At 39.1% G+C, this 17,898-nt stretch overlaps 3 protein-coding genes across 3 annotated transcripts; 1 reads left to right on the top strand and 2 right to left on the bottom strand.

Moving 5' to 3' along the window:
• Nucleotides 1-264: 264 nt before the first annotated feature.
• Nubp1 (NUBP iron-sulfur cluster assembly factor 1) lies at nucleotides 265-8,716 on the bottom strand. The gene is made up of 9 exons (XM_073091751.1): nucleotides 8,512-8,716; nucleotides 8,358-8,438; nucleotides 7,349-7,509; nucleotides 4,684-4,785; nucleotides 3,647-3,737; nucleotides 3,359-3,430; nucleotides 2,357-2,547; nucleotides 1,631-1,817; nucleotides 265-444 (listed from the first exon to the last, which is right to left on the bottom strand). Exons 1-9 carry the CDS (start codon nucleotides 8,540-8,542, stop codon nucleotides 410-412), a joined length of 951 nt encoding a protein of 316 aa, XP_072947852.1. The 5' UTR covers nucleotides 8,543-8,716; the 3' UTR covers nucleotides 265-409.
• Nucleotides 8,717-8,989: 273 nt separating this feature from the next.
• Nucleotides 8,990-15,147, top strand: LOC140756267 (tektin-3). The gene is made up of 11 exons (XM_073091745.1): nucleotides 8,990-9,123; nucleotides 9,249-9,388; nucleotides 9,695-9,946; nucleotides 10,082-10,172; nucleotides 10,466-10,607; nucleotides 11,111-11,208; nucleotides 11,502-11,621; nucleotides 12,484-12,616; nucleotides 13,075-13,205; nucleotides 13,627-13,781; nucleotides 14,901-15,147. The coding sequence occupies exons 1-11, from the start codon at nucleotides 9,097-9,099 to the stop codon at nucleotides 15,109-15,111; spliced, it is 1,500 nt and encodes a 499-aa protein (XP_072947846.1). The 5' UTR covers nucleotides 8,990-9,096; the 3' UTR covers nucleotides 15,112-15,147.
• Nucleotides 15,148-15,515: 368 nt separating this feature from the next.
• Cox11 (Cytochrome c oxidase copper chaperone COX11) lies at nucleotides 15,516-17,696 on the bottom strand. Its single transcript, XM_073091752.1, has 4 exons — nucleotides 17,323-17,696; nucleotides 16,586-16,741; nucleotides 16,029-16,196; nucleotides 15,516-15,786 (listed from the first exon to the last, which is right to left on the bottom strand). Exons 1-4 carry the CDS (start codon nucleotides 17,551-17,553, stop codon nucleotides 15,640-15,642), a joined length of 702 nt encoding a protein of 233 aa, XP_072947853.1. The 5' UTR covers nucleotides 17,554-17,696; the 3' UTR covers nucleotides 15,516-15,639.
• Nucleotides 17,697-17,898: the final 202 nt, after the last annotated feature.

Raw genomic sequence — 17,898 nt, 5'->3', positions numbered from 1 at the left:
GATTAACGTCATTGCCGTCAGTGATAATGGCACAGTTGAGTATAGATAATAGTGATGTATTGTATTAAAAAAAGTTTATATATGAATCAATTTGTAATATAAGTTATCAAATAACAACTTTTATGAATCAAATACGTACAAAATGCACCGTTTAATTCCAAAACACTATTATCATTTTTTTAAATGTTTCTATTTTCGCTAGAAACATTTCATTCCATAGAAGCTATGAAAATATATTTAATCGGTATAAATAAAACAAAGCAGTAAATTCAGTAATGCATTATATTTTTCTTATTAACAGGGATAAATCACAATGATTTGTACACTGACTAGGTCATATATAAATAGTATACAATATATAAAGTTTAACAGACAATAAAGATTAACATAATTCGTTTTCTAAAAAAAGTTATTCAGCAGTATTTTCGCATGCAGCTATTATTTCTGTAACAAAATTTTGCACATTATTATGGGTTATTATACGTAATACTTTTTAAAATTTGACACAAGCGAGTCCGTTTAATTCCCACTTGCATTCGTGTGATTACCATCTAGGAGAATACATTTTTCCAAAATCTAGTTAAGAAATTTTAGTTTTTATGAAACTTCTTTCGAGCAGTTTTCTTTATTTCTTAAGGCCTGGCCAAAAAGAAAGTGTATTCTAGCATTGGGCTAGACATTAGTGTTAGAAATAAACTCTTGGCGCTAGCGAGTTATTTTATACAGTTACTAGTAAGTGGTTACATTTGTCCCTGTAGTTCCGGGACCAGAATAGGGCTACGGTATCCTCTGCCTGTCGTAAGAGGCGACTAAAAGGGGGCTTCCGGGGTTGCGGACGGCAAGAGTGGGAGCTCAAACCGCCCGGCCAGCGACCCCGGGAAGGACGGCGGTATGTGTGGTCGCATACCGTCGTGCACACCAGACGGTGTGGTGAGCATCAAGCTCACCTGGGCGGAGCCCGACGGGACACAGCACTAAGAGGACTCCGGTTGCGTTCCGTTGGAGATCCCGGAGTCCTCTATGCTGCGCCGAGGACGGCCACCGGGGGGGATTTTAGTGCGGTAAGAGTCCCACATAACCCCGTGTCGCTCCCACGCCACCGGGTACCTTTTGAAGGTTTCCCCCTCGTTAACAAGAACAAAAAAAAAACCGCTTGGTGTAACCAGTTACTCACTCAACACAACTCAGTACAACACAATTCGGCGCTATAGCGTGGTCTCAGGCTTCACTTCTAGAGCTTACATCTAGTGCAGCGCAAGAATACGCGTTCTATTTGACCAAGCCCTCAAAATTGCGCATTTGGCCATTCCACATTTGAAAAAACAAGACTATATATATAAAAAAAAATATCGCTTTCTACACTCACTAGGATTCCCCGTATCGTGGGTGCTATGTACACACACAGTGACAAATACACAAACACCCAGACCCAGAAACAAAGACCTAAATCATTAGATGTCTGTCTGGCCGGGGATCGAACCCGGGACCCTCAGACCGGTGTGGTGACCGCTCCGCCACGCGGGTCGTCAAAGACAAAAGTGTGGAGGTCGCTTACTATCAACGATCTCGTTAAGCGCTTTCACGGCGGGCGAGATAAGCCTAAATATAAAAAAAATTGACAGTCGCTTACTATCAACGATCTCGTTGAGCGCTACGACGGCGGGCGAGTGCGGCAGGTCGGCGAAGGGCTGCAGGCCGGCGTCGGCGGCGCGCGCGAGTTGCGGCTCGAGCGGCACGCGGCCCAGCAGCGCGCAGCCGCCCTCCGCGCACAGCCGCGCGCACCCGCCCGTCGACGCCGGGAAGATCTCGCTGTGCGACTGCACACACATACGATTTACGTAAATACGGATGCATGTACGACCGCATTTGTTATCTAAAAAGTTTATACCATAGTAATACTCGTAGATTAAATTTAATAAATCTTTATTTTTGTAAGCTGAGGTCAGGCTTTATCTAGAATTTTACCCCCCATAGTAATAAATCGATTAAATGATCGAAAGGTCTTAAAGCTTCTTCCTTGCAGTCAAGTGTAGGTATTTAGTACTTTGATTCCTGTAGCCTTCCTGTATCTACTAATACATATTTTTACATAATATACACGTAACAAGTATGCAAACAGTATACCTAATGTAACAGTGTAAAAATTAGATTCCTACTTGAAGCCAACCGTTATTAAATTTGAGGATTGAATTGAGCTGACATAATTGTATTTGAACCAGAATACAACAGTGCTTAACACTGTTGTTTTCACTGTCCCTGCTGCAAGGCAAAAATATATGTAACAGTGGTACCTTCAAAGTCGAACCACGAAACAGTTTCCTATTTCTAGTACTTGGTCTTGAGTACTCCTACCCACCTTGCAGTTGGGGCACACGAAGAGCGCCATGTTCTCGACGACGCCGAGCACGCGCAGGCCGAGCTTGCGGCAGAAGGCCAGCTCGCGCCGCACGTCCAGCAGCGCCACCTCCTGCGGCGTGCTCACCAGCACCGCGGCGGGGTTCGCACCGGCTAGGTACTGCACGGCTGATAGGTGCTCGTCTGACGTACCTGTACACAAACCGACGTGATAAGGTACTGCTTTTTAAACTTTTGGACGTTTTTTTATAATATAGGAGTAGCAGACGAGCATGCAGACCACCTGATGGTATGTGGCTACTGCCGCCCACGAACATCCGTAATCAATCCCAGGTAGGATTAGATATTCCTACCAGAAGTCAGCCGCAGATGCACCGCTACCCCTGAGGATTAAGCTGGAACGCCTCGGCTAACTATGTCTCCATTAGTACATCCTTCAAACCAGAACACAGCAGCGTTTAACACTGCTATTATGAGGTAGAAATAGGTTTAGCGGTGGTGCCGCCGGAGTCTAACCACAGAGGGTTCTACCACCTTCAAATGATATGATATGATGATGTTCTCAAATGATAGCAATTACTATAAAAAAAAAAAAACCGACTGCTTACAAATATAGTCTACGGTCAATTCCACAATTTAGACAAATCTAACATATGTTAAAATGTTTTTTAACGATATATTTTAGAGGCACATGGCGTGAAAGATTTTATAGGTTTCAGGAAATACCTACATAAAAAAATATTTATATCACGGCGTGCGTAAATTGACGTTTTACGCACGCTTCGCGTGCGCAAAACCCCCATTTCCGACCCCGTAATATAAAATTTTATACAACACGCGGACGAAAAATGTTTTTCTGACTCGTGTGATTGCAGTCCTCGCCTGCGGCTCGGCCTGCAAACTCACACTTGTCAGAAAAAAATTTTTCGTCCTCGTATTGTAATGTACTATTTTATACATGTCTGAACTTGCATACATTACAAAATATATAACAACTCCTTACCCGGTGGCGTATCAATCAGCAAATAGTCCAGATCGCCCCAGTCCACCTCGCTGAGGAATTGTTTGATCATACCTGGAGACAAAATATCCATGACATAAAATTCACATATAAAATTTGAAAATGTTTTCTATTTCAATAGTAATATTAATATACTAATATATTTCATGTACCTAGTATATAGTTATAGATTTGCAAATATTTAAATCTTCTTAGTTACTTCCAACGACAAGACAGAATTTTGTAAATATGTGTGTAATCACTAATAACAATAGTTGTTAGATGTGTTACCATTTTTCTTGGGTCCTCGCCATATGACCGCGTCGTCGGGACTCGACAGCAGGAACCCAATGGACATCAGCGACACATTATCTGTTACATACTGTCAAAAGAAAATTACCAATTGTATATGTGTATAAAAATGTGATTTTTAAATCATATGATACATGGAACCAACATTGAATTTTAAACAATTTACTTCAACAATATCTTAAGATGTTGGAACCCTCGTGTGCTCGTTTAAAGAAACACTGCAACTATTTTACTTGATAATAAGAGCGTTTTCACATTATCCGATCCGATATCGGTATCGGACGCCGATACGATATCGGGGTAAGTAAAATGTATGAAACATGTACCTGCCTTTCACATTGTCCGTTCCGATATCGGATATCGGAGCCGACAGCGATATGCTGGCGACACCATCGGACGCCCGTGAGCCGTCGGGCGATAATGTTTGTATGTGTGCTCTACGTGTATCTAAATTGTCTCTGTGTGCGTAGAGCCCGATGCGCGGCGGCCATTTTGAGCTTGTTTACTAGTTTGGTTGTCATCATGGCGTCGTCATCATTTAAATACGATATAATTACATTAATTGAACTGGTAGAATCTAAACCATGCTTGTGGGATAAAACTCACGAGGAATATAAAAATAAAATACTCCGAGACAATAATTGGCGCGAAGTTTGTGAATACCTTGAAGAGGGATATGAAGTTTTAAATCAAGATGAGAAAAAAAAAATCTATCGAGCAAATGGCCGTATCGGAACGATTTTGTCGGAAATATGTGAAAATAGCACATGGTGTCGGCTATCGGATGTCGGCTATCGTCGTCCGACACCGATATCGGATCGGATAATCTGAAAACGCTCTTACGGTGTAATTTGATTTAATACTAAAATGTGGGTAGGTTGCGACAATATAGATCTTTCTAGAATGACATGTTAGCATCGTCTTCCCATGAGCATGTGTAATTGACTTTAGATCCCGACCACTTAGTGTCAGGTGTCTTAATATCATGCACATTTTCAGTGTGCACCGATACTTACGACAGGCGACCAGCCCGAGCCGGAGTTATGCACTTGCTCCCCCAGCACGCCCATCACCCGCGGCTGGCTCGGCCCACATATATCCGCGTCCAATATTCCCACCTGGAAATAAAGATTTAAATACTGCTTAATGACAACGTCCTGTGTTTAAACTACTCCAACTATTAGGGACGACATGGAATAAGTGCGTGGAAATAACTTTTTTCGAGTTATATGCAACGTTATATAAGGTTGCCAATTAAATAGAGCATAAAAGACAGGAGAAGACGGGAAAAGGAGGAGGACGGGTGTTATTTAAAAAAAAAACCACTAAAGTGGAGTAATAGAAGGTACCAATTTTTCTCTAGGAAAAAATCCTTTATTAGAAAAAAGAGCAACACAAATAAACAACCCCGTGAGCTTATAAACCGTAAGTAACCATGCACTTATAATCGAGTGCATACATAATACGACACCAAAGGCTTTCGTGGCTGACCTATATCGGCAGGACGGCAACGGCGAGGCTGTACCAAGCAGTGCCGCCGCGGCCGCCACGCGACATTGCGAAATTCCGCCGCGACGCCGCAATCGATACACGTGCTTTGTGCAAGCTTCCCGACAAGAAACATGGAGTTCGGCAACTCATATGAACGACGGTCAAGATATAACCGGGTAAATTTTTCAAAATGTTTGGCATACCACAAATAATATTATAAAGAAATGAAACTACCTACAATTTCAAAATAAGTGTCTAAAGTTGTATTTTAAACAGTTTCTATCATTTTTGGCGGCCTAAATTTGCAGCGGCTAATGGCAACGAGTAAACAGATTTGGATGTATGTATAATATATGTACAGAGCATAGACAGAGAAGTAATTAAAATAAAATAATTAGAATTTTGTTGCAAATAGAAAAGCCATAAACAGGTGCAAAATTTGAGAAAGCCGCGCGACGAATCTCGTTAATTTATAATTAAGAAACAAACAATGTTTAATAAGTATTGATTATTATTATAAACCAATACTATTTAAAGTAAAACTCACATCTACAAAACAAGTAGGTACAACAAAAACCAAGATCACTTATCTCTGAAGAAGATAAACTGATAGGGTTTCATTTGATTGACTCTTAATCAAAATTGACCAAATATATTTACATATAAAGAAACTACATAAATAATGTTGATTCTGTAGTATTATCAACATTGGTGCATTTAAAATAAACACAAGTTGAAAAGCTTTAAGATAAGCTATTAGTAAGTCTGTAGTGTCAATGCCATCAAAATATTTGATAAACTGATGATACTTATTTATAAAGGCTAAAGGGCTCTTAGTACATTAACAGCATTACGAGCAAGACACTACACAAAGCTATATAATATACTTAATAGCTAGATATATACTATGTACTTAAATTAAAGGAGTGCAACATGTATACAAGCAACTTAGTGTATTACAAAATTTGATTATGGTTTTTATCAAATGTTAAAAGCTGTAGTGTTCTAATGTGAAGAGTTTGGTAAGTTTGTACACCTATATCTACCTAATAACAGCAGTGTTAGGCACTGCTGTGTTCCGGTTTGAAGGGTGTGGTAAGGGAGATAGACTTTTCCAAGGCGTTCCAGCTTAGTCCTCAGGGGTAGCGGCGCATCTGTGGCCGACCTCGGGTAGGAATCAGGTAGAGATCAAATCCTATCTGGGGTTGATTACAGATCTCCATAGGACGCAGTAGCCACTTACCATCAGGTGGACTGCATGCTCGTCTGCTACTCTTATATTATAAAAAAAAAAGCCACAAGCTTACAACATTTACATATTGAGCTGTTCCAATTTAGTCGTAGGGATAGTAAATCATAAGTGGTTGGCCTCAGATGGACACCAATCCTATTTAGGTGATGTCCAGAGGTTGTAGTAACCAATTACAGCCATATGGACAGCAGGCAAGTTTAAATTGCTATCTTAATTGATCATTGCACACATTGTATTGAATAATGTATTTTTACTTTAATATAAATTGTATATGGTCGATTTTTATTGTACATGGTATAAAATGAGGTCATGTGTTACATTTCTCATAGCAGAAGATATGGTTAAGGTTTATTCATATCTACAGACATTGAATATGCCAGTCTCGGGACATACCAGGCAAAATAATATTCTTCTATAAATATTAAAGGCAGGCCCCCTTCATTTAGTTTATTATTATTATAAAGGAATGATTAGTGAGACTTTTTATAACTTATACTGATTCATATATCAAGGTGAACTACTTTAGTTTGTATATTTATGTGTGAAAGCATTCTTCAAGGAAACTAATTTGAATAATGTGTGTTCTGAATTGACATTGAAGCAAGGTGACACATGTGAAACTATAGTGACCGGCATGAGTCGTGAGCACAACTGACAGCTGCGCTAAGTAGTTAATGTTTCGGTCTCTTTGGCGGAATGAAGAAGCCATGGGGGCGGGGCGGGGTGCCGAGCTGCACGCGATTGGTTCCTCAGTCAATGCACATCGTCTATTGGAGGCTCGCGTGTCATTCGGCTACTGTACACTTTCGTGCAATTTTAGCGACTGGCCAAAAGTGTACATGCGCGAGCTTACCCCCACTACTGCCCACCTGTGCTCACGACTCGTGCCGGGTATTATACCTATATTGATGTATCAAAATAAATGTAAAATGACTCACATTGATATCAGGGTTCCTTGCGGCAAGACCATGGGCAAGGAGGGAGGTGAGTGTGCTCTTGCCCACTCCACCCTTGCCGGAGAGTATCAATATCTTGTGCTTCACATTTGCGAGCTTGTTCTTTATTATTTCTATTGCTGGGTCCGGACCTGCTGCTGCTCCTTTTCACATAAAACAAAAATTGAAGTGAGGGGATATCCCGTCATAGAAGTACTATGTAATACTATAACCTAGTAAATTTATTGTAAAGTTCTACATGCTGTGGCTCTTTACAATTTGAAAGAGAGCTTTTAGATTAGTCTGGGCTTGACTGCCTAACCTGATCACCATATTTAACTATTTGTTATTTTATGTACCTTATCAACTTAATTAAGTTCCAAAAAAATGCCTAATTTTTGTCAGTAATCTCCAGAACATTAACCAAAAATATGCAACATTTTACAAGCTATAAAAATGTAATATCTGATAAGAAAAAAAAATAGTTTAAATACAGCAAATAGTCAATTATTACATTAACAAATAATCTTATTTATTTGTAATATTCAATTAGTTCCTTACATAAGGACAAGTTTCATAAATGATTCAATACCAACAAATGCAAGGGCCAACTAATATAAATCAATGGACTGGCCAGTAGTTATAAAAGAAAAAACTAGATGTGAAGGGCATTAGCTTTCATGGTCATGCTTCTAATTATAAGAGTACTTACATTATCAAAATAACATTACGAGTATACATTTACACGATTGAAAAATAGAAAGGTATCTTTACATACCTACACATAGAAGGAGTTGTTGTGACTGTTTTAGATTCTATGAAGAACCAAGATAATATGTTAATTACATCTCATTATAATGGTATGTTAAAGAATTTGTTCTACTGTAAGATTTGTTTCAGAGTTATAACAATTCTTGTGACAAGCAGCATTAACAACAATAACATGTTGATTCATTGTTGATTTAAAACATTGCATGTGTTGTGCATCGTTGTCATGGTCGTGGGACTTTACCTGTGGCGCAAATGTTCTGATTGGGGCACCCTGCACAGGCGGATGCCTTCCCAGCGTCCTCGCTCTGGGTGCCGGGGCAATCTGAAATCGAACACGATGTAAACAACTAGTTACGATATTATTGTGAAACTTATTAGCATTTCAAATTACTTACGATTTGGCGCGTTCTCCGGTATACCACTCATGGTTATTACTTATAGTTACATACACTTTCTCTTAACAATAAGTCAATAGCTATGAGATGTTATTATTTGCTTTAATTCGAAAATGTTTGTCCCATTTCAATAAACATCAACAACGCACGACAAACTTCAGTTTGTGAATGATCAATGACATTCAATGAACGATGAACATTACTGACGAATGACAAGTGTTATCAGTTTGACTTTGACACTAGATTGAGGTTTCCACAGGCTTCTTAAAAGTACGATGTTTTGTCTTTTTCGTGTTATTGAAGTTATATAAAATAATAACTTATAGTATAAGTTATTATTTATAAGTCTTATACCAGCTCATTTATTGATGAAGTTATATTATTTGGCTAAATGACTATAGCAATTTAAGCAAATATTAAAAAGCTCTTTTTCAAAAAGTGTGTACCATAGACAATATATTAAATGTATTTTGATGTCAATTATTGACACGAAATTTGAATTTTAAAATCCCTTACAATAAGTTTACAAAACTTTTATGAATTTATCTAAATTTTTCCGCATTATTATTCTATTTACTCATCAAAATGGCTAAGGAAGTATCGATGTGTACTGTAAGTATCACTATCTACTTAATAATGGTTATTTCGTAATTTCTCTAAGGCTATTCAAACAATAGGGACAATAGTTTGGTGGTAAAAGTATGTTTCATAGATTCTTAAACTTCGTATTTTTCTAGCAACTGCAACAATGGAGTCCTGTGAAGGAAACGGCAGGAGCTCCGACTGTACCCCCGCAAGTGGGCTACTGTTTCCACTCGCCCAAAAAGCACCCATGGAGGCCTATTATGGGTTATGAGGAGATAGAAGTAACGCCTATGTAAAACACTTGAATTACCTTCTGATTTTATTCGAGTTTTACTTATTTTTCTTACGTACATATAAAGATTATTTCGTAACATTTTGACTTCTATTTTTTCAAAAGGGTATCGTGTAACTTGCTAATCATGTATTAAAAACATATTTTGTTTTTTGGAATAATTTTGTATAGGATTTTGCTACGTTACATAATTGGAAAAGATAATCTCTAAGTTCTTTTAAAAGTCAAACGCAAATTGAAACAAGATTTGTGAAAGTATTTTTTTTATTTATAAGTAAGTTATTTACCTTAAAAACCGTATCCCAGGCCCTCGCAGCCGATAACGAACACAATGGTAGACCCGTGCTACACGCCGGCGGGCATGGCGGCGGAGCCCCTGCGCTTCCCCAACCTGGTGACGGGCTTCGACCGCAGCCCCGAGCACGCCGCGCGCGCCGCGCTCTACACGCGCTACACGCAGTACGAGTGGAACCAGAACAGCATCAAGAACTACAATGAATCTGACGCGAAGAGGAACTTTTCGGAGCGCGTGCGCAATGACATCATGCGGCTTTTGAGGTGAGCTCTGCGACACTGACACTGCGACCTTTTGGCAGTAAAATGACGACAATGGACAACATATTCCTATTACACATCAATATAAGCTTAAGTTAAACTACTATTTATTTTATGGAATTAATTTTTACTACTTAGAGAAACAGACGAAATTGGTACGCAAGGTCAGCGGGACTCTGGCAGACGAATTGGGGAGCGCATCACGGATACGACGTTTTGGCGAAATGAGGCAAGTTTCGTCACAATGATTAGTAAAGTTTTATCGTTGTTTTAGATTTCGATATGAATAAAACTGATTTATTTAACAATCAGAACATGCCCAGCATTATGAGCATTTGTCTTACTAGTTTCATTAAGGCAAATTGGTCAATCATTTTGAACTTCAGTTAAATAGAATTAAATTACAATTATATGGATTAGCTTTTATTAGTACTCGTATGTGTTAAATTGGTACTTATTTTACAAGCAGGATTTCATTAAAAGTATTGATCAGAATTTCGTGAAGTGCCGATCGGTTCGCAGGTGTCAATAGAGATGGAGCGCCTGGTGGCGACGTGCGAGAAGCTGAACGACACGCGGCGGCAGCTGGAGCGCGCCGTGGCCGGCATCGAGGGGCCGCTGCACATCGTGCAGGAGTGCCTCTACCACCGCGAGAAGCGACAGGGTACGACTAGGAGGGGTTTGGGGTACACACACTCGAAATATCAACAAACTTCTTCTTAGTGCACTCTTGGCAGAGCGGTCGTGGTCATCATGTTTCTGGTTTTTCCTGGGGACCTGATGTAGTTCGCCTCACGATGTCTCGCCATTTCTCGCGGCTAGCCGATTTTCTGGTGCACTCATGCAATGGTTAACAAACTGCTGATGGTCAAATTTGTAGGCAGAGATGTTTGGGATATTGAATCCTCAAATTTCCTGGATAGAGTCAGAACAAAAAGAGGCTGGTTATATATCCTTTGCAGTGTTTTAAATACTCAAATGTCTGGATGTCTAGATAAGAGTACAAACCAAGAAAAAAGTAATTTTAAAGTGCATGAGCAATGTGGCATCCTCTGGCTGTAGTGGTTTCGCATTTTGCCAGTTTTCTTAGCCAGTAGCAGAAGTTAATTCAAAAAATTATTTTTGTCAAAGTTTAACGTAAAATATATCTCCCTTGTTTCATTACAGGAGTGGAACAAGTGCACGATGCGGTGGAACAGTCGCTTCTGAAAGAGGTTGCAATTTTACGCGAATGTCAGGATAAGTTCAGGAATATGTTGGAAAAGGTTTGTGACATATGTAATCACTTAAATATAAACAGGCTGTCGAACTAATGATCTTTTTCTAGTAGGTCCTAAAGCTGCGCATTTAAAACAATTTCTTCACAATTTGGAGACAATAATTCCGGACAAGCATAAGTAAGATAAAAATCCAATCAATTCAATTCAAACCGCTGAAAGTTTTATTTACCCACATATTCTACGGACGACGTAATTTCATGTTACGTTACTGCCTGACCAATGTGCTCATGAAGAAGTATATCACGAGTGTGGTATTTTATTTAGTTTGTTGGTGTCAGGTCCGTCAGCAGTCGAAGAACTGCCGTGCGACTCAACACGAGCTGGAGACAGACATGCGCAATAAGGAGTACGCGCTCGGCATCGACTCTATGTGCCACCAGCTCAACAACTTCTCCAAGGTACAGGGGCTAACCACTTGTGTCTACGTGTGGTCCACGTGGCGTGTGGCTGACCGACTAATAATGCGTTGACGGAAACGGAACAGGACGTCGTATGCTCGACGCACTAACGTATCATCGGTTAGATGTGAAAGGTTGAATGTTTTAGTAAATAATTGTTTATTCTGGCGTAACGCGACCGATAATACGTGACGCATTTTCCATCAGATATGTTCCGACCCTTAATCTTTTTAATTCTTTCTTCTTTCCATTGGACCTAAGATTAATGTTTATTAAATATTTTCTGTATGCCATATACATTTGTAGTTATCTAATCTGAAATATGATAATTATGATTGATGTTACTTTAACTAATTATAGATTTCTAAATAATAAATAACTTTCTGATGGCACAGTTTTCATTAAAGGGTCGTAATGCTGAAGGCCTTTGGAGATTTCCTTTTGCTTAGAAAATTTTTACGAAGTCAAATTGTCCGGTCAGAGTGTATATTCTGGCCAGACTACTAACTGTATAGTTAGTGATAAAAGCCAGGGATCTTCCTTAGCTTTTTTGCCCATATGACCCTAGACGCTATTATTACAGACAGGGTCGGATCCCTGGGTCTACCACGGTCGTATGTCCTTCAATTTAACCACCATCGTGTGAGTTCATTCCCACGGATTTACCACGCTCGTATGGGTCCCATCCCTGTCCTAGGCGCCATTTTAATTTCGCTGTAGAGTGGAGACAGGATCCGTTCCCTGGGTCTACCATGGTCGTATTTCCGGTCCTCTAATCTAACTACCATCGTGTGGGTCGGTTCTCATGGATCACGGCCGTTTGGGTCCGTCCCCTGTCTAACGTGTGTGGTGTGTGTCGCAGGGCCTGCAGTTCTACGCGGGCATCGAGCGCTACGACCCGACGGTGTGCGACGCGGCGCGCTGGGCCGCCGCCAGCGCCGCCACGCTGCAGCGCTCGCAGTCCGAGCGCGCCAAGGCCGTGCAGATGCTCTCCGGTATGACGGCGACTCATTCATGTTCACTATCAAACATAGTCTTCTTGGCATTTGGGAATTGCAAAACCTCATCATCAACACTTATTTCATTTATCATCTTGAACTCAATTCTAACCTATGGTTACCACTGAGAACACAATTCACATCCACCCAAATTAGTCAAATGCGGATTGATAAATTTGAAACAGCGTTCTCGATTCGAATGAAGTTTCTTGAGGATGTCTTCTATCACGGTTAAAACAAATAATTATTAATTTTAAATACGCAGCTAATTTTAAAAAGTATATACAAATCAAAACAAAATTTTAAACTACAAGGTCATCTCTGTGTTTAAACACACGTATGTGTCTAAATATTTTTCATCATCACCATCAACTCGTGCACAAGTAGCATGACATCATCGCAAGTATATAGAGCTTATATAAGTACCTACTATTTTTGTAATATCTTACTCCCAGATGCGGATAATTTGATCAACGTGTCTGCAACGGAGATCTGGGACCAATGGAGCAACACGAACAGTGCATTCACGCGACGCATTGCGGAGACCATCGAGATCAAGAACAAGTTACAATTGCATCTGCATAAGGTACTTCTTATTTCCATAATGTTCATCTTATCCATTCATCCCTCAGTTCTTTGAATTCTGTCTCTGGATAAAAGCATCATCTAGAAAATGTGTTATCATAGTGATCTTGATAGACTAAATCGATCAAGACAGAAATAGATAAATTCAACTTAGGACAATGATGTTATTGTTCAATACCATACAAAACTCTTTATATTGTACACCAAATTAATAGGAACTAATACAAAATTTTAAAATAATCAAAGGTAAAATTGATCATTTTTTTGGATTATTCTTTGTAAGCCGCAAACACGATATTTGCAGACAGTGGGACAATTTTAGATATCGACTTAATCTGCCTTATATCTTTTTTGTTGACCACTTTAATATGTGAGCAATGGGCACAGTTGCATCGATAAGTTGTATCCCCGTTCCGTTTCAGATCCAGCAGGAGATCTTCGACGTGGAGAAGACGCTGGAGCTGCTGAACAAGGCGGTGGAGGACAAGCTGCAGCCGCTGCGCGTGGCGCACACGCGGCTGCAGGCGCGCACCAACCGCCCGCACCTCGAGAAGTGCCGCGACGACGCGCAGACCAGGTGACCGATCAACGATTCAGTTTCCATTTAGGCTAAGTTTTGTTTTTTTTTTATTATTTTTATAATATAGAAGTAGCAGACGAGCATGCAGTCCACCTGATGGTAAGCTACTGCCGACCATGGACATCTGTAATCAACCCCAGATAGGATTAGATATTCCTACCTGAGGTCGGCCACAGATGCGCCGCTACCGCCTTGAGGAATAAGCTGGAACGCCTCGGAAAAGTATGTCTCCCTTACCCACAGATCTATATCTTAAGGTCTGTGCCCTTACCACACTTTTGACATTTTCTATTGTGATACCACTGACTTCATTATTCATTTTTATCTTTATGTGACATTTTATTGTTATAGACATTTTATCTTATTAACGTTTTAATAATATTGGAAATTAGTATCTACAATTTAATAGTTTGAATAAAATGCGACTTAAAATTATATTTGTACGCCATTTATGGCAGAATGAGCGAAAATTCTTGACTGTAACACCAATGTATACACCTTATTCTACAAATAAAGACTTTGTATTTGTACACCCATCAAAACGGAACACAACAGCGCCTAACGCTGCTGTTATTAGGCAGAAATATTATACCTGCTCGACACCCATCTGGACAGCTACGTCATCAACTTTGTCTCAACTTATCAACTGGACTTTGTATTAATGCATTTTGAAGGGTTTTGGTTAATTGATGTGATTGATAGGGACTTGTTTAATTGCCCTTTATATGAATAGGAATATCTTCCTATAAGGACAAATAAAACTAAAGGACGACCTTTTTTCGTTGACATTTTCTTCTTCAGTTCTTTGTTACCCTCTGCTGGATCTAGCCTTCTCACTAGACTTCCATAAGTTCCGATCTCGCGGTGTCCTCATCCAGCCTCTTCCCACCACTCGTACGATATCGTTGGCCCACCTGTCTGGTTGTCGGATTACTTTTCTGTGGTCCGTTCGTGGTCCGTGGTAGTTGACATTATCTCTTAAAGGTCACGGATGGACTTAAGAGCATGATCTTGAACAGAGAGCTGAGCCCCTTAGCTTCTCTGGATCAGCTTCAGCTTGTATGGATGGTTTCAGCTTGTGAAATTCGAGGTATTGAAATGCGCGTGGTCTCGCAGGTTGGTGAAGGAGGTGTGCGACCTGCAGGCGACGATGGAGTCGCTGCGCTCGCGGCTGGCCGCGGCCGAGGGCACGCACCAGACGCTGCTGGGCGCGCGCGCCGGCCTCGAGCAGGACCTGCGCAGCAAGGCCGCCACGCTCTTCATCGACCGCGACCAGTGCATGGGGCTGCGCCGCGGGTACCCCGTCACCGCCGCCATCAAGGCCTAACCAAACTGACAGAAATATACGTCTTGATATTATGTTCGCTCTTGGTTTTATTAATGCCACTATTTTTTAGACATTGTCGCCTTTGACATATTTTAGGCTATGGTAGCAGCTTTATTGCCATTTGAAAATGAATGCCCTATCATCCCCAAAAATATAAAACAAACAATTCAAAATTATTTGGTGAGAATTTAAAAATGAAGTTTTAGCTCTTAAATTTATATAAAATTATTATTTTAGTAACTTTCCTTTTATTCATCATATGTACAGTGTACAAACTTTCCTATAACATTGACCTTTTATTATTACTTCTTGGTCTTTATGCAGCACTGCAATACTGCACAAAATACTGTACTCTATGTACACTATCTTAAAATTTTATGAAAATAATAAATTCGATAAGAAAATTAAAAATCAACAATATTTATTAACAACATAACTGACAACAAAAAGTTGACTGCATTTACAATATAACTTATCACTGTTTTCACTACATAATACTAACTGGCAGTTCGTCAACACTTTGAAATCTCATTTCTTCACATATGATGGGATTGGTAACTTCATGCCCTTCTTAGCCTCAAAGAATGTATAAGACAGCACTATTTCATCCACATACTCCATTTTAGGATCATCCATGAATTCAGGATCTATGTAGAAAAATACAGGCATGTCCACCTGCAACAATCAAGTAAGTAATTGTGGCTCAGTTTATTTCTGTAATTAACATGCAAAATGTAATGAAAGCAGAATTAATACTACCACCACAGAACTCCTGTGCCTAAAACAATAATTGATTGATAGTTACTAAACAATTAGTAAAGAATTACCGCTTTTAATTGAAAAAGTTTTCTTCTACCTAATTATAAGCACTAATTCCTTAAAAACGAGAGATACTATTATTAAACTATGAGTGGTACCTGTTCATGTGGGTTAAGTTGTTGTTCCTCAAAGCAGAAGCACTGAATCTTGTTGAAGTACTGCCCCGCTTCAAAAGGAATTACGTTGTAGGTGCTGATGCCTATCACCGGCTTGTCTGTGGGGTTGCGCGCCGTGTAGAATGCCAGTGCAGTTTCACCTGGCACCACCTAAGTAAATAGAATATATGGGAATAAGATCAATTTAATAGGGCAATCAAGCTAAAATCTTTTTTTGGTTGTATAGCAAATGATTAAGTTCAGCCTGAAACCAAAATCTGTTCTGGTTAAAAGGTTATGGAGTAACATATACATCAGGTATTCCAGATTTATATATCTGTAGCTAACCCATAGTGTTATTACTTTCTTCCAGTCCTAAATATAACTGATTACAGATTTTCCTGGATAACACAGCCGATTGTTATATTGTTTAATGTAGCAATAATTGTTATCTTCTAATTTAATCTATAGCAAGTAATAACACAAGATTAAAAAATCATATAAAACATAAATATTCTTGACATAAAAATTGACATAAAAGTTATATTTTCATAACTCACAGTAATATCACCCTGTTGTGGTTTGAAGTTCCACTGCATGGAGGAGGATACATCAGCATTGAAGCGGATCTTAACCGGCCTGTCCTTCACAGCCTTCATACTGCTCACAGCCTCTGTGGCCTCTGCTTGGCCAGTTGTGCCTCCATAACTGTATGCCTAGTAATGATAATGAAAATATACTATTGTGGTTTCTTCCCTTAGGTGGAGCAACCTTATAGTCAATGCAACCAGTGTTGATCTACGCTTTGGTCAGTCTGACATGATGTTCAAGTGATCTTCAAGACTATCTTGAAGTTTTAATGTCACATCAACAAAGTGAGGCCCCTGCACTGTCCAAATGCATATTAGTAGACTTCACATCCTTGAGAACTTTTAAGAACTCCCAGGCGTCATTTACACATGATGTATACTTTCATCGTTATAGTAAGTGATAGTCAAGTTGTAATATGCACTTCACTTTAAAAAAAGAACTTATGATTTGAACTTCAGATTCATAGCTATCACTGTTTTGACAATACACAAATTGTTATCTTTATAATATATTAAAGTTTAAGCATTAAATTAATAAAACATGACGTTACCTTCTTACAAATTGACTTAGGTTTAAACTTTTGTGAGGATTAAATTAATTGCAATTTTATAAAATAAAACTTGATCATAATTATCTACTAAATACCACACACTAATACATAATTATCTATTAGTTAATTATATAAAATATTAAGTGCAGTACTCACTTGACAAAATATCCTATACAAAGGCACCGCTGCATAGCTGAGTCCTACTGTCATGACGCCCAGGGCTACCATATAGTTCATCGTTGACCGAATTTTATTTTGCTGGTGCGTTCCACGAATAACACACACATTTTGTAACGAGTTTCTCGGACTTAATAACACTGGTGAAATCTTAACATTATACCTAAATGTGTTGAAGGAACACCTGTTTATATATGCTAACCGATTCATGTTGATCAATTACAATGTACTTTTAAAATCGAAGTTTATCACATCAATAATAACATAGAAATATTTTATTTTTATGCATAACCATAACTCCCAACATTTCGGCCTATCTTTACTTCAACTCAAATGTCAATGTCATTTATAGACCCGACTGACAAGCACGATCAGCTTGACATTACGTAATTATTTTATTTATGATGATGTAGATGTATAATATTTTAAGAGTGTGATAAAGTAATAAATAAAATAATCAATATAATAACAATACAAGTTAAGATATGTAATATTTAAAATTGTGTAGCTCTTATAATTATCACATCACGGAACAATATATATGATAGCTAATTC

Source organism: Epargyreus clarus, unplaced genomic scaffold (assembly GCF_041222505.1).
Source record: "Epargyreus clarus isolate Ecla_fem2 unplaced genomic scaffold, WU_Ecla_fem_2.2 ptg000034l, whole genome shotgun sequence".
Lineage (NCBI taxonomy): Eukaryota > Metazoa > Arthropoda > Insecta > Lepidoptera > Hesperiidae > Epargyreus > Epargyreus clarus.
The sequence above is the reverse complement of the archived record's forward strand: the minus strand, read 5'-3'. Positions and strand labels throughout refer to the sequence as shown.

Bases quoted from the DNA above. Each gene is read 5' to 3' on its own strand.
- Nubp1 (XM_073091751.1), bottom strand. From the start codon at position 8,542: ATGAGTGGTATACCGGAGAACGCGCCAAATC. The intron at 7,510-8,357 runs GTAAAGTCCCAC...TTATGTGAAAAG, and splicing joins TCAGAACATTTGCGCCACAG to GAGCAGCAGCAGGTCCGGAC. The intron at 1,818-2,356 runs GTGGGTAGGAGT...ATGTGTGTGCAG, and splicing joins TCGTGTGCCCCAACTGCAAG to TCGCACAGCGAGATCTTCCC.
- LOC140756267 (XM_073091745.1), top strand. From the start codon at position 9,097: ATGGCTAAGGAAGTATCGATGTGTACT. The intron at 9,389-9,694 runs GTAAAACACTTG...ACCGTATCCCAG, and splicing joins GAGATAGAAGTAACGCCTAT to GCCCTCGCAGCCGATAACGA. The intron at 11,209-11,501 runs GTTTGTGACATA...TGTTGGTGTCAG, and splicing joins TCAGGAATATGTTGGAAAAG to GTCCGTCAGCAGTCGAAGAA.
- Cox11 (XM_073091752.1), bottom strand. From the start codon at position 17,553: ATGAATCGGTTAGCATATATAAACAGGTGTTCCTTCAACACATTTAGG. The intron at 16,197-16,585 runs GTGAGTTATGAA...CTATTTACTTAG, and splicing joins CACAACAGGGTGATATTACT to GTGGTGCCAGGTGAAACTGC. The intron at 15,787-16,028 runs GTACCACTCATA...TGATTGTTGCAG, and splicing joins AACTTAACCCACATGAACAG to GTGGACATGCCTGTATTTTT.